The 14,356-nt window shown below is 39.7% G+C and overlaps 2 protein-coding genes across 10 annotated transcripts; both read left to right on the forward strand.

The window, feature by feature from the left end:
- The first annotated feature begins 258 nt into the window (after positions 1–258).
- On the forward strand, positions 259–9,992 carry LOC145034350 (DExH-box ATP-dependent RNA helicase DExH12-like). 9 transcript variants are annotated; one of them, XR_013678046.1, is made up of 8 exons: positions 259–436; positions 549–624; positions 816–3,828; positions 3,907–4,296; positions 4,389–7,609; positions 7,694–8,026; positions 8,184–8,235; positions 8,460–9,992. XR_013678046.1 is itself a non-coding variant. In XM_078982737.1 (6 exons), the coding sequence occupies exons 3-5, from the start codon at positions 847–849 to the stop codon at positions 7,578–7,580; spliced, it is 6,564 nt and encodes a 2,187-aa protein (XP_078838863.1). In that variant the 5' UTR covers positions 259–436; positions 531–624; positions 816–846; the 3' UTR covers positions 7,581–7,609; positions 7,694–9,992. The 9 variants fall into 9 exon arrangements, 2 of the variants coding, with proteins under 2 accessions (XP_078838863.1, XP_078838864.1); XR_013678048.1 differs by having other exon boundaries at positions 9,681–9,992; XR_013678043.1 differs by having other exon boundaries at positions 7,694–8,745; positions 9,090–9,992.
- A 2,229-nt stretch (positions 9,993–12,221) lies between these two features.
- Positions 12,222–12,608, forward strand: LOC145035166 (secreted RxLR effector protein 161-like). The gene has a single exon (XM_078983756.1). The coding sequence runs from the start codon at positions 12,222–12,224 to the stop codon at positions 12,606–12,608; it is 387 nt and encodes a 128-aa protein (XP_078839882.1).
- Positions 12,609–14,356: the final 1,748 nt, after the last annotated feature.

Raw genomic sequence — 14,356 nt, forward strand, 5'->3', positions numbered from 1 at the left:
ACCCAAACCCGAATGATCCGAACTTAATTTGGGTCGGGTAATTGGTAATTTTTTTAACATGAAAAACCCGAATTACCCAAAACCTGAATATATTACTCGACCATCATCTCTACAAGGCCAACCAACTAGTAACAGATAATAATAATAATAATAATAATCAGGGCTAAACATAAAAACGTTTTCAACAGGGGGTGATATGTAATTTCTTAAAAAAATACAGCATACCCAACCACAATTGGCAGCTCAGCTCAGAATTATGGTCATAACGATAACGACCTGGAACGATAGTTGCGTTGGGAGCAAGGCAAACTTGTGAAATCGCGGATCAAAAGCACACCGTGCGTGTCGTATAAATATCCAATCATCGCTCATACAAAAGTTATACTTTCCGATCTCGCCACCGCCCACCGCTCAAGAATTTGAATTCCGAATACGGGTATGTTTTCGTCTTCCTTACGTCTATTCAATCTCATCCTTGGTTAAATTTTCTTACAGTTCAAATCGATTCAAAACTAAAACCCTAGTTTTAGTTATTGTCATGTTTATAGGTTTTATCTAGCGTGGTATATATCGTTGAATGGGGGTTCAAGGCGTGGTTTCTACATCTGTTTATCGATTTACAAGGTTTATTGAATTTGATACGTGTTCATTTACCGCGTAATACCTAAGGGCTTTTAAAATTTTGCTTTCTTTACTTGTTTAAATATGTTTTTGGTGGATATAGAGTTTATCGATCTGGAAAGTCGTATATTTACCGTACTACGTGAGGTTGTTATACTTAATTGACTGATTCGAATTGATTTTGGTGATTGTAGGGTTTGTGGAATTGGAAGTGGTTGATTAGAGATGGCACATTTAGGTGGTGGTGCTGAGGCACATGCCCGATTTAAACAGTATGAATACAGAGCCAACTCTAGCCTTGTGTTGACAACGGATTCTCGGTCTCCACAAGATACGCATGAGCCAACTGGGGAGCCTGAGTCTTTGTATGGGAAGATAGATCCCAAGAGTTTTGGTGACCGTGCTTACAGAGGGAGACCTGCAGAGTTGGATGAGACAATCACCAAGTCCAAGAAGAAGAAGGAACGTGAACCATCATCACTTGCTTCTGCTGAAGCTGGGAATAACAGACAGAGCAAGAGGCGGCGTCTTCAAGAAGAGAGTGTCCTTACATCAACAGAGGAAGGGGTTTATCAGCCAAAGACGAAAGAAACTCGAGCTGCATATGAGGCAATTCTTAGTGTCATACAGACCCAATTGGGTGGTCAGCCTTTGAATATTGTCAGTGGTGCTGCAGATGAGATATTGGCTGTGCTGAAGAATGATACTTTGAAGAACCCGGACAAGAAGAAGGATATTGAGAAATTGCTAAACCCTATACCGAGCCAGGTGTTTGACCAGTTAGTCTCTATTGGGAGGCTTATAACAGATTTTCAAGATGCAGGCGGTGATGCTGCTGGTTCTAATGCTGCAAATGGTGAAGATGCTCTTGATGATGATGTTGGTGTAGCTGTTGAATTTGAAGAGAATGAAGAGGATGATGAAGAGAATGATCTTGATATTGTACAGGAAGATGACGACAAGGAAGAAGATGATGTTTTGGACAGAGATGGGAACAATGCTATGCAAATGGGTGGGGGTATGGATGATGACGACTCACAAGATGCTAATGAGGGTATGACACTTAATGTACAGGACATTGATGCTTATTGGCTTCAGAGGAAGATCTCCCAGGCTTATGAGCAGCAGATTGATCCACAGCAAAGCCAGAAGCTTGCTGAAGAGGTACTGAAGATTCTTGAAGAAGGTGATGACCGTGAAGTCGAAACGAAGCTATTGGTGCATCTTCAGTTTGATAAGTTCAGTCAGATAAAGTACCTTTTGAGGAACAGACTGAAGATTGTGTGGTGTAGCCGTCTTGCAAGGGCTGAAGATCAAGAACAAAGGAAGCAAATTGAAGAACAAATGATGGGACTGGGGCCTGATTTGGCTGCAATATTGGAACAACTGCATGCCACAAGGGCAACAGCAAAAGAGAGGCAGAAGAACTTGGAGAAAAGCATAAGAGAAGAAGCAAGGCGGTTGAAGGATGAGAGTGGTGGTGGAAACGGGGATCGTGGTCGAAGGGATGTTGTTGACAGGGATCCTGAGAACGGTTGGTTAAATGGTCAAAGACAGTTGCTTGATCTTGAGAGCATTGCGTTTCAGGAAGGTGGACTTTTGATGGCAAATAAGAAGTGTGAGCTTCCTTTAGGCTCTTACAGAAATCACAGCAAGGGGTACGAAGAGGTTCATGTGCCAGCATTGAAGCCCAAACCACTTGCTCCTGATGAGAAGCTTGTAAAGATCTCAACCATGCCAAGCTGGGCACAACCAGCTTTTGAGGGGATGAATCAGTTAAATAGGGTTCAGAGTAAAGTTTATGAGACTGCTCTGTTCAAAGCAGACAATCTTTTGCTCTGTGCCCCCACTGGAGCAGGGAAGACCAATGTTGCTATGCTCACGATTCTGCAGCAGATAGGTTTACATATGAATGAGGATGGTACGTTCAACCGCAGTGACTACAAGATTGTCTATGTGGCACCAATGAAAGCCCTTGTTGCTGAAATCGTTGGTAATCTATCTAATCGTTTAGAGCCGCACTATGGCATCATTGTGAAGGAGTTGAGTGGAGATCAATCTTTGACCTGTCAACAGATTGAGGAAACACAAATCATTGTCACCACACCAGAAAAGTGGGATATTATAACAAGAAAATCAGAAGGCCGCACTTATACTCATCTTGTGAAACTTCTAATTATTGATGAAATTCATCTTCTGCATGATAACAGAGGACCTGTTCTGGAGAGTATTGTGGCAAGAACTGTTAGACAAATTGAGACCACAAAGGAACATATTCGGTTGGTTGGGCTATCTGCAACACTTCCCAATTATGATGATGTTGCATTATTTATGCGAGTTGACTTGGAGAAAGGCCTGTTTCATTTTGACAATAGTTACAGACCTTGCCCACTTGCTCAACAGTATATTGGAATCACAGTAAAAAAGCCATTGCAGAGATTTCAGTTGATGAATGATATTTGTTATAAAAAGGTGATTGGAGTGGCTGGAAAGCATCAGGTGCTTATATTTGTGCATTCAAGGAAAGAGACAACAAAGACTGCACGTGCAATTAGAGACACTGCTCTTGCCAATGACACCCTGGGGATCTTTTTGAAAGAGGATAGTGCAAGTCGTGAGATACTGCGTGATCATACTGAGCTGGTGAAAAGCAATGATCTGAAGGATCTATTGCCCTATGGTCTTGCAATTCATACTGCAGGAATGGCCAGGGCTGATCGTGATCTTGTTGAGGTATTATTTGCTCATGGGCACATTCAAGTACTGGTTTCAACAGCTACTCTTGCATGGGGCGTGAACTTGCCTGCCCACACTGTGATTATTAAAGGAACCCAGATTTATAACCCAGAAAAAGGAGCCTGGGCAGAGCTTAGTCCTCTGGATGTGATGCAGATGTTGGGTCGTGCAGGGAGACCACAGTTTGATACTTATGGTGAAGGTATTGTTATTACTGGACACAGTGAGATGCAATACTATCTTTCACTGATGAATCAACAGCTTCCTATTGAAAGTCAGTTTGTAGCCAAGTTGGCTGATCAGTTGAATGCAGAAATAGTCCTTGGAACCGTGCAGAATGCAAAAGAAGCCCTCAATTGGCTTCGCCATACTTATTTATATGTTCGCATGATGGGCAACCCTACACTCTATGGTTTATCAGCAGATGCTCTGACAAGAGATCCTTTACTTCTGGATAGGAGATCTGATCTGGTAGGTTTTATACCCCATATTAATATTTCTTCTGCCACAATACTGGATAAAAATAATGGATATTTTTGTTTCTTGCAGGTTCATTCTGCTGCCACAATACTGGATAAAAACAATCTGGTGAAGTATGATAGAAAAAGTGGATATTTTCTGGCTACTGATTTGGGTCGAATTGCAAGTTATTATTACATAACTCATGGAACTGTTGCCACTTACAATGAGTATTTGAAGCCTACCATGAGTGACATTGAGCTTTGTAGATTGTTTTCACTAAGCGAGGAGTTTAAATACGTAATAGTAAGACAGGATGAGAAAATGGAACTTGCAAAGCTTTTGGACCGTGTTCCTAATCCTATCAAGGAAAGTTTAGAAGAGCCCAGTGCAAAGATCAATGTCTTACTCCAGGCTTATATTTCTCAGTTAAAGCTTGAAGGACTTTCTTTGACATCTGACATGGTGTTCATAACTCAGGTTAGTTTTATCGCTTACATATTTATCAATGTTTCTTCCTTTTTACTCTTACGATAATTCTTTTCTAACTTGAGTTAATTTTTGGTTTTCAGAGCGCAGGACGTCTTATGCGTGCTCTTTTTGAGATTGTATTGAAAAGAGGGTGGGCCCAGTTAGCTGAGAAAGCCTTGAACTTGTGCAAAATGATTAACAAGAGGATCTGGAGCGTACAAACCCCTCTACGCCAATTTCACGAGATTAAAAGTGACATTCTGATGAAACTGGAGAAGAAGGATCTGGCATGGGAAAGATATTATGATCTGTCATCACAGGAGCTGGGAGAGCTTGTTCGAGCCCCTAAATTGGGGAGAAATCTTCACAAGTGCATTCACCAATTCCCAAAACTTAATCTTGCAGCACATGTTCAACCAATCACCCGCACCATCTTGAGGGTGGAACTCACTATCACTCCAGATTTTCAGTGGGAAGACAGGATTCATGGGTATGTTGAGCCGTTTTGGGTGATTGTAGAAGATAATGATGGGGAATACATACTCCATAACGAGTATTTCTTGTTGAAGAAACAATACATTGATGAGGATCACACCTTGAGTTTCACAGTCCCGATTTATGAACCTTTGCCACCTCAGTACTTCATTAAGGTTGTCTCGGACAGATGGCTTGGATCCCTGTCTGTTTTGCCCGTTTCTTTCCGCCATCTAATCTTACCGGAAAAGTACCCTCCACCAACAGAGCTGCTAGACTTGCATCCACTCCCTGTGACTGCTTTGAGAAATCCATTATACGAAGCACTTTATCAAGAATTTAAACACTTTAACCCTGTCCAAACTCAAGTCTTCACAGTACTTTACAACACTGATGATAATGTGCTAGTTGCTGCGCCAACTGGCAGCGGGAAGACCATATGTGCAGAGTTTGCAGTTTTAAGGAACCATCAGAAAGTTTCAGAGGGTGTCATGCGTGCTGTTTACATTGCTCCTGTCGAAGCACTTGCCAAGGAGCGTTATAACGAATGGAAAAAGAAATTCGGAGATGGACTTGGGCTGAGGGTGTGTGAGTTGACTGGGGAAACAGCCACAGATTTGAAGCTTCTTGAAAAAGGGCAGGTGATAATCAGCACTCCTGATAGATGGGATGCTTTGTCTCGTAGATGGAAGCAGCGAAAGCATATTCAGCAAGTAAGTCTTTTTATTGTTGATGAGTTGCATTTGATTGGGGGTCAAGATGGGCAAGTGTTGGAGGTGATTGTCTCTAGGATGAGATACATTGCTAGTCAGGGTCATAACATTCGGATAGTGGCACTATCCACTTCACTTGCTAATGCCAAAGATTTAGGGGAATGGATTGGGGCCACATCACATGGTCTTTTCAATTTCCCACCAGGTATTAGGCCTGTACCTTTGGAAATCCATATTCAAGGGATAGACATAGCTAATTTTGAAGCCAGAATGCAAGCCATGAGCAAACCTACCTACACTGCTATTGTCCAACATGCCAAGAATGGAAAACCAGCCATCGTCTTTGTTCCCACAAGGAAACACGTTCGGTTAACAGCTGTGGATCTGGTGACATACTCGAGTGCTGAAAGTACATTCAAAAATGGAGAGAAGCCTTTGTTCTTACTTCAATCTGAAAATGAGATAAGCCCATTTATCGAGAGAATTAAAGAACCCATGTTGAAGGAAACTCTGGTATATGGTGTTGGATATCTGCATGAGGGTCTAACAACAACTGACCAAGATATAGTCAGGACACTGTTTGAAACTGGTTGTATTCAGGTATGTGTGATGAGTGGTACCATGTGTTGGGGGGTTTCTCTTCGTGCACATTTGGTGGTTGTTATGGGAACGCAGTACTATGATGGAAGGGAAAACGCACACACTGATTATCCAGTTACGGATCTTCTTCAGATGATGGGCCATGCAAGTCGGCCTCTTGTGGATAATTCTGGAAAATGTGTCATCTTTTGTCATGCACCACGTAAGGAATACTACAAGAAGTTCTTATTTGAAGCATTCCCAGTTGAAAGCCATCTGCATCACCACCTACATGATAACTTGAATGCTGAGGTGGTTGTTGAAGTGATTGCCAACAAGCAAGATGCTGTTGATTATCTGACCTGGACATTCATGTACAGGAGGCTAACACAGAACCCAAATTACTACAATCTTCAAGGTGTGAGTCAAAGGCATCTCTCGGATCACCTGTCTGAGCTTGTGGAGAACACTTTAAGCGATTTGGAAGCTAGCGATTGTGTTACAATAGATGGTGTTTTTTATCTTTCCCCTAACAATCCAGGTATGATTGCTTGTTATTATTACATCAGTTACACAACAATAGAACGTTTCAGTTCTTCTTTGACCACAAAGACAAAGCTGAAGGGCTTTTTAGAGATTCTGGCTTCTGCTTCAGAGTATGAACAACTTCCGGTACGCCCTGGAGAAGAGGAATTGATACGCAGGTTGATCCATCATCAGAGGTTTTCTTTTGAGAACCCGAAATACGCGGACCCACACGTGAAGGCGAATGCACTGCTTCAAGCTCACTTTGCTAGACAAACGGTTGGTGGGAATCTGGGTTCTGACCAGCAAGAAGTGGTGCTATCTGCAAGCAGGTTGCTTCAGGCCATGGTTGATGTTATTTCAAGCAACGGATGGCTTAGCTTGGCTCTTCTGGCCATGGAAGTGAGCCAGATGGTGACACAAGGCATGTGGGAGAGAGACTCTGTTCTGTTACAGCTGCCTCATTTTACAAAAGATCTCGCCAAGAGATGCCAAGAAAACCCTGGAAGGAGCATCGAGACTGTGTTTGACTTGGTGGAAATGGAGGACGATGAGAGAAGGGAGCTCTTACAGATGTCGGATCCTCAGCTCATGGATATCGCAAAGTTCTGCAACCGTTTTCCTAATATTGATTTGTCGTATGATGTGGTGGATGGTGACAACATTAGGGCTGGAGAGGAGTTCACTATGGTGGTGACTCTTGAAAGGGATTTGGAGGGTAGGACCGAGGTGGGACCGGTGGATGCCCCGAGGTATCCGAAAGGGAAAGAGGAGGGGTGGTGGTTGGTGGTTGGTGACACAAAGAGCAACCAGTTGCTTGCAATCAAGAGGGTTTCGTTGCAGAGGAAGGCCAAGGTGAAGCTTGATAACATCACTGCCCCGAGTGATGCTTTAGGGAAGAAGAGCTTTACTCTGTATTTCATGTGCGACTCTTACATGGGATGCGATCAGGAGTATACCTTTTCTGTTGATGTCAAAGCAGGAAGAGGTTCAGATGATTGACAGTGGAAGAGAATGATATGACATGATTTGTAAGTTTTTTGCAGTTTGATGTTATTGTTTTAGATGAAGTGTTGTTGGATTACTGAAAGTGGTTTTGTTTTGGAAATGTGCAGTGATTTGGTTGTCTGGTTTCCTCTGTTTGTTAGAAGTCTGGTGAAATAGTACTGAGGGGGTGATTGGGATTTTGCTTATTTAAAACAACTTAATGCTTTTTTTTTTTTTTTTTTTTTAAAGTGCTTATTTGCTTATCTGGTGTCAGAAAGGAGTTTTTTAAACGGTGTTTGGATTAGTTGAAAAGGTATTTTTTTTAGTGTAAGGTAAATTCTGATTATATGTGTAAGTAACCAACAAAAACTTGTTTTAATTTATCCAAACACTTGAAAAGAAACTGCAATAAGGCAGTAAGCGCAAAATCCCAAACACCCCACCCCCTGAATCAGCAACAGGTACTTTCTCCCTTATTTTGGTAGTGGGTGATATCATAATGTTGTATCTGGATAAGCATAACGTTTGATATACCCTTTAAGTATTTTAAAATTTGTGAAGAAGATGATGATGATGATGTTAAATTGTAAAAAATGAAATGAGGATGACATGTTTCAGGTGCCTAGATTACCAGATGTAGACTTGCAGACCCCCAAAGAACCACAATCAGGTTCGTATAAAAAGGCATTTTGACACCTTACCAAAGTGAGGCGTGAGGCTTTTTTTTTTTTTTTTTTACTTTGACTAATTTATTTACTAGATGAGTATATGGGCTAACTTAACTGTACACGTAAATTAAAAGACTTGATAAGCCTTTGTGACCTGATCAGTCTTCGGTTTCATCTCTTTTCTCTTAACCATCACACCCTCTAACATATATGTTCCTGGGTTCAGAAGTGAAAGAAATTGAGAAGAAAGAGGGGAAGGAAAATCATGCGCCCTCATTTTTGTGAAAGAAGTGGCAAGAAAAAGAAAAACTTTCCTCCTAAAATGGAGGGATTTGGAGAGAATAAAAAATTGGCTACTGATATTACCAAATTACCCTCAGCCTATTAATTACATAAACATCAAAAGTAGTTTAGTATATTCATTTGCATTCAGAAGGTAAAAAATCTGGTTCTTCGTCACTATTGCTCTAAGCCAACAAACAGCCTGCGTCCTCTTTGTCCCTCCCTGCCAGGTATGTTGTACTTGTTGTTTTTCCTTCTTTGTTGCAGTTAAAAAAAAAAAAAAAAACCAATATTGTAAGAGAGGTCTTGGTTTTTACAATGCTTTATTTGGTCAACTGTGCAGAAACTGTCTTTAATGTTTCCTTTCCTTTAACTTTTGGTCCATCTGATTAAAGCTTTTTGAGCCTTGAGTAGCCTAACAACGATTGATTGATATATCATATCAATTTACATGATGACTGTTGATCAATCGATTGATTGATATGAAAATTTTGTATTAAATAGATTTTACTGTCTGGAAAGCACTGCACTGATTAAATGAATGGATATGATATATCATGTTTGTTAAATGCAGTGGCTTGTAACCAAAAAATGTTTGGCTTCCCTATTTAAAAGGAAAAGGATATCAATCATGTTTGTTGTTGCTATATTAACCCATAAGGATAAGGAAGTTGCTTCTGCTGGTTTTAGTGTCAAGATACAATGCTAACTGCTGGTGGCCTGGTCTTCGGTCACTGCTGTTATTTTCCCAACCCCCAAATGATTTGGAAAAATTTGTCAAATAACCAAAAAATGAGGTGGGCTTGAAAAATGGTTTTTCATAAAATAACCGAGGTTTCCGTGAGGAATTGGACACTTGTGCAAAAAGACAAAAACTGACATCTGACGGGCAGTTCTGCAGAGCAGGTTTCTGCAGAAATGGTATGGCCTCTGCGGAAATGGTGTCCTTAGACGTTAGTTTTTGTCTTTTTGCACAAATGTCCAATTCCTCAGAGCGCTTCTCTGCAAAAACCTTGGTCATTTTATAAACATCTGATTTTCATGGTCATATTTTTCAACCCCACCTCATTTCTTGGTTATTTGACAAAATTTCCCAATTGATTTTAATTGATTTTTCAGGCATTTGGTGTCATGTATGATTAACCAACCTTTCTCTTGTTTTTAGGAACCCATTTTGCACGTTGAAGTTGAAGAGGGGTTTATGTTTATTTCAATGTTGTGAAAATCGCTCGGCAGCCGACTGACGTTAAGCGATTAATTGAACTCGACGGGGATTAATCGAAGACCCTAAATTATACTTTTAACTCTCAATAAGGCAACAATCAGTTTATCACATTAGAGAAATAATTCCAGGGTTTCTTTTTAACTTGTACACAAATGAAGATAAGTTGTTGGATGAATATCTTTGAATAATTGTGGATGAATTTGTTGACTGCATTGGATTACATATTGCAGAGTATTGTCTGTCATTTGATAACGGAGTTCCACCATTATGTTCATTGCTAAAAAAAAGCTTAAAAGAAAAATTATTAATTGTTATTGATATAATTATTTTAATGTAAAAAGAATATTGCGCATCTAAAAAGAAAAAAAATATGCATACCATTTGATATAGTCGATAGTGGAGTCCTATAATCGATATTTGAAGGAGATTGGAAGCTTGGAGAGTTATATTAACAAGAAACGCATCACCCAAATCCAAAAGGATGGAGTCTTGGAATCATTTGATCTAAAGCCAAATGATGAATGTGAATATTGTCTTTTGGTAAAAATAACAAAATCACATTTCACTAGATCTTATGAAAGAGATGAAGGTTTGTTGGATCTCATACACACAGATGTATGTGGACCTTTCAGATCTAGCACAAGAGATGCTAATTGATTTTATATTACATTTATAGATGATTATAGTAGGTATGGCTATATCTACTTGATCAAACATAAATAAAAAAAACCTTTGAAAAGTTCAAAGAGTTTAAGCATGTAGTCGAGAATCAATTAGGCAGAAAGATAAAGATGCTCCGATCTGATAGAGGAGGAGAGTATCCTAGTATCGAGTTCCATGGGTACGTCAAGGAATGTGTAATAGTTTCACAATTGACTCCTCTTAGGACACCACAACTTAATGGTTTAGCTGAGAGGCGCAATCGAACCTTGTTGGACATGGTTTGTTCCATGATAAGTCGAGACACTCTTCCCATTTCCTTCTAGGGTATACCTTAGGGACAGCCGCTCATATCCTCAACCTTGTCCCTACTAAAAAGGTTGCCAAAACACCTCACAAAATGTGGACAGGGAAAGTTCCCTCATTAGCACACATCAAAGTCTGGGGTTATGAAGCTTTCATTAGACGAGAGATTCATGACAAACTACAAGCTAGAAGTGAGAGATATATTTTCATTGGCTACCCACAAAAGTCTTTTGGATATTTGTTCTACAGGCCTAGTGAAAATGTGGTGTTTGTAGCACGAAGAGGAGTCTTTCGCGAGAGAGAGAGCTTATATGCAAAGAGGACAATATGAACACAATTGACCTTGAAGAGATTCAAGAGTCAACCAATGAAGAAACCTTAGAAGGCACTAGCACTCAACCAAAGGAAGAAATTCCAGTTGATCCAGTTGACAATCCGTTAGCTCTTCGTCGTTCCAATAGAGTTACCATGCCACCTGTGTTTTATGGTTATAACTTTGGATGGTGATACATTTATTAGTGATCAAACACTAATAAATTTGGATAAGCCAGCTAACTACAAGGAAGCAATGGCAGGCCTTGAGGCAGCCAAGTGAAAGAGGAATGGATAATAAGATCAAATCCATGTATGACAACCAAGTTTGGAATTTGGTTGATCAACAACCTAGTTGAAAGATAGTTGGGTGCAAGTGGATCTTCAAGAATAAGATCGACATGGATGGAATTTTGCACACATTCAAGGCACAACTGGTTGCGAAGGCCTTTACTCAAACCTAAGGGGTTGACTATGATGAGACCTTCTCGCCAAAGGCTAAGATTAAATCTATTAGGATAATGCTTGCCATAGTTGCCTTTAATGATTATGAAATATGGCAGATGAATGTCAAAACCGGTTTCTTTAATGGGAAGTTGGTTGAAGATGTTTACATGATTTAACCAGAGGGTTTTGTTGATGCAAAGTTTCCCAATAGAACGTGTAAGCTTGAGAAATCCATATATGGATTGAAACAAGGATCTCGCAGCTGGAATATTTGCTTCCATGAAAAGGTCAAGGAGTTTGGTTTTTTCTAAGAGTGAGGATGAGTAATGTGTGTATGTCAAAGTGAGAGGGAGTATAGTAACTTTTCTAGTATTGTATGTTGATGACATTCTACTCATGGGGAACAACATTCCAACCTTTCATGAAGTGAAATCTTGGCTTGGAAAGTGTTTCTCTATGAAGGATCTAGGAGAGGTAGCTTATATTTTTGAGATTAGAATTTTGAGAGATAGAAAGAACAGGCTAATTGGACTTAGTCAAAGTACATACTTGAACAAGGTACTAAAATGGTTTAGTATGGAAAATTCCAAGAAAAGAGAGCTACATATTCAGAGCAATGCCAAATTGATTAAGACTCAAAGTCCAAGTACGGATGAAGAGATAGTTGATATGAGTCGAGTCTATTATGTTTCAGTTCTAGGATCGATCATGTATGCTATGGCATGTACTCGTCTTGATGTGTCCTTTGCTTTAAGCATGGTCAGTTGCTATCAGGGAAATCCTGGTAGAACTCATTGGACAACAGTTAAGAACACGCTCAAGTATTTGCAAAGGACGAAGGACATGGTTCAAGTCCTTGGTGGGAGTGATACATTGAGAGTGACTGAGTATAGTGACACCATCTTTCAAACATATAGAGATAACTTTCGTTCACAATTTGGCTGGGTATTTACATTAAATGGAGGAACAGTTACTTGGAAAAGTTCCAAGCATGACACAGTGGTTGATTCTACCTGTGAATCAGAGTACATAGCAGCAAATGAAGCATCAAAGGAAGCAGCATGGTTGAATAACTTCATCGAATATCTTGGAGTTGTTCCAACCATTCAGGAACCAATAGAACTTTTATGTGATAATGAATGATTGATTTATTTGACCAAAGAATCGAGTGATCATGGCAAGTCAAGACATATCGACAGAAAGTACCTTTATATCAGACATAAAGTTGAGGAAGGTCATATCATAATGAAGAGAGTATCATCAGAAAATAATCATGTAGATCCTCTCACAAAGGCTTTGAGTAGGATTAAGCATAGCCAGCACGCTAGAAGCATTAGGCTGAGAGATGATATTAGTTTTAGTAGTTAGATGATTAGTTTGAAACTTGTAACAAAATAAATGTAATTAACTTTTGGTGATTAAATAATAGAGATTATTTATGAATTTGTTTACTGCCTTTGTCAATTATTTATTCTTGTGTTTTGTTTTGCATGATTTACTTCCTGAATACTTTAATTATTCAAATTCCACAGTCGCTCATACTTTGGGAAGTAAGTACTAAATTAAGATTGTCATGAATTGGATTGTAGATTGTATTAGGGATTTAGACATAGCAATTGTATTACTAAAATTTTCATGAGTACTTAGAAATGGAGATTTAAGTATTTGATTGACCCACGCTCAAGGAATTACTTCATGGATTATATCATGAGTAATTCTAAGACGATAATATTTTATATTCTAAACGGAGATATATGAGTTGTAATTTACAAGTCCTTTATGCATTGGTGTTGCGTAAACGCGTCAGTAACATGATGTTATAAAACACAGTATCATGTACGATTTGATGAGTAATAGATACAAGCATATAAGTCAAAGTTCATTCGTTCCTTTTGCCTTAAATTAAAAGATATATCTTTAGGCCCCTTGGTTATTTGGTGTTGATGTAACACTCGGTTTTTTAAAGTTCTTCGTTACTTGAGGTTGCGGACCAATCATCAGTTTCCATAGGGTTTAGGGCTTCGGGAAAGGAAGGATCTAGCCCATTTTGGATGTAGTTGCCATGGTTTAAGTGATCCATGTATTCGATTCTGTCTTCGGAAGCCAAGGGCATGACTGTAAATCAATATCTCGGTCGTTTATGGGTTTTGGGTTTTAATCGGAAGGCTTTATTAAGGCATGGGTGAGCTATTAGGAGCGAAGGGCCTTGTGGGTATAAGGTTCATTGGAAACAGACCTAGAATGAGGGAGTCATGGTACTTTGAAGGTTTTGGCAGAATTAGCCCCTAATGGAAATACTTGGCAGATCAGTCTCATGCATGCAAGGATGCATGCACGTGTGGCTGCGTACGCCCAACGTAAGTTGGGTTACACCTAGCATATAAATTTATTTGGTCGCGGGTAGTTTGTGAGTACGTTCGGCGTACTAAGAGGTACACGAGGCATACTCCCTTCAGACCAAAACCCTAGATTTTAAGGTTTGGCACTATATAAGGAACATTATGCCTTAAAGATCTGCCACCCTCTTACCCTCAAGCATCTACCACGAAACCCTAATCCTTCCTTGTGTGTTCTTGGAGCTTAGAAGGTCATTAGAAGAGTATTTTGGTGCTTCTGAAGAAGGTGTTCACTCTTAAAGGTTCATTGAAGAACATAGAGCTTTTAGATCCAGAACCTCCTCAACATTTGACTCTCATTTGAAGTATAAAATCTTAAACTTGATGGTTATTTCCTTAGATCTCTTGTGTTGGGTTTTTGGACCTTTTTGGTCCCAAGGATGAAGCTTTATGGTTCAAATTTGTTTCCTAGGCTTAGGGTTGCCACCCTTGGTGCCATTTGAGTCCCTAAGACATAAAGCTGCCACATTGAAGGTCTTGAACAGGTTATGCATG

This window comes from Lactuca saligna, chromosome 3 (genome assembly GCF_052625555.1).
Source record: "Lactuca saligna cultivar CGN05327 chromosome 3, ASM5262555v1, whole genome shotgun sequence".
Classification (NCBI taxonomy): domain Eukaryota; kingdom Viridiplantae; phylum Streptophyta; class Magnoliopsida; order Asterales; family Asteraceae; genus Lactuca; species Lactuca saligna.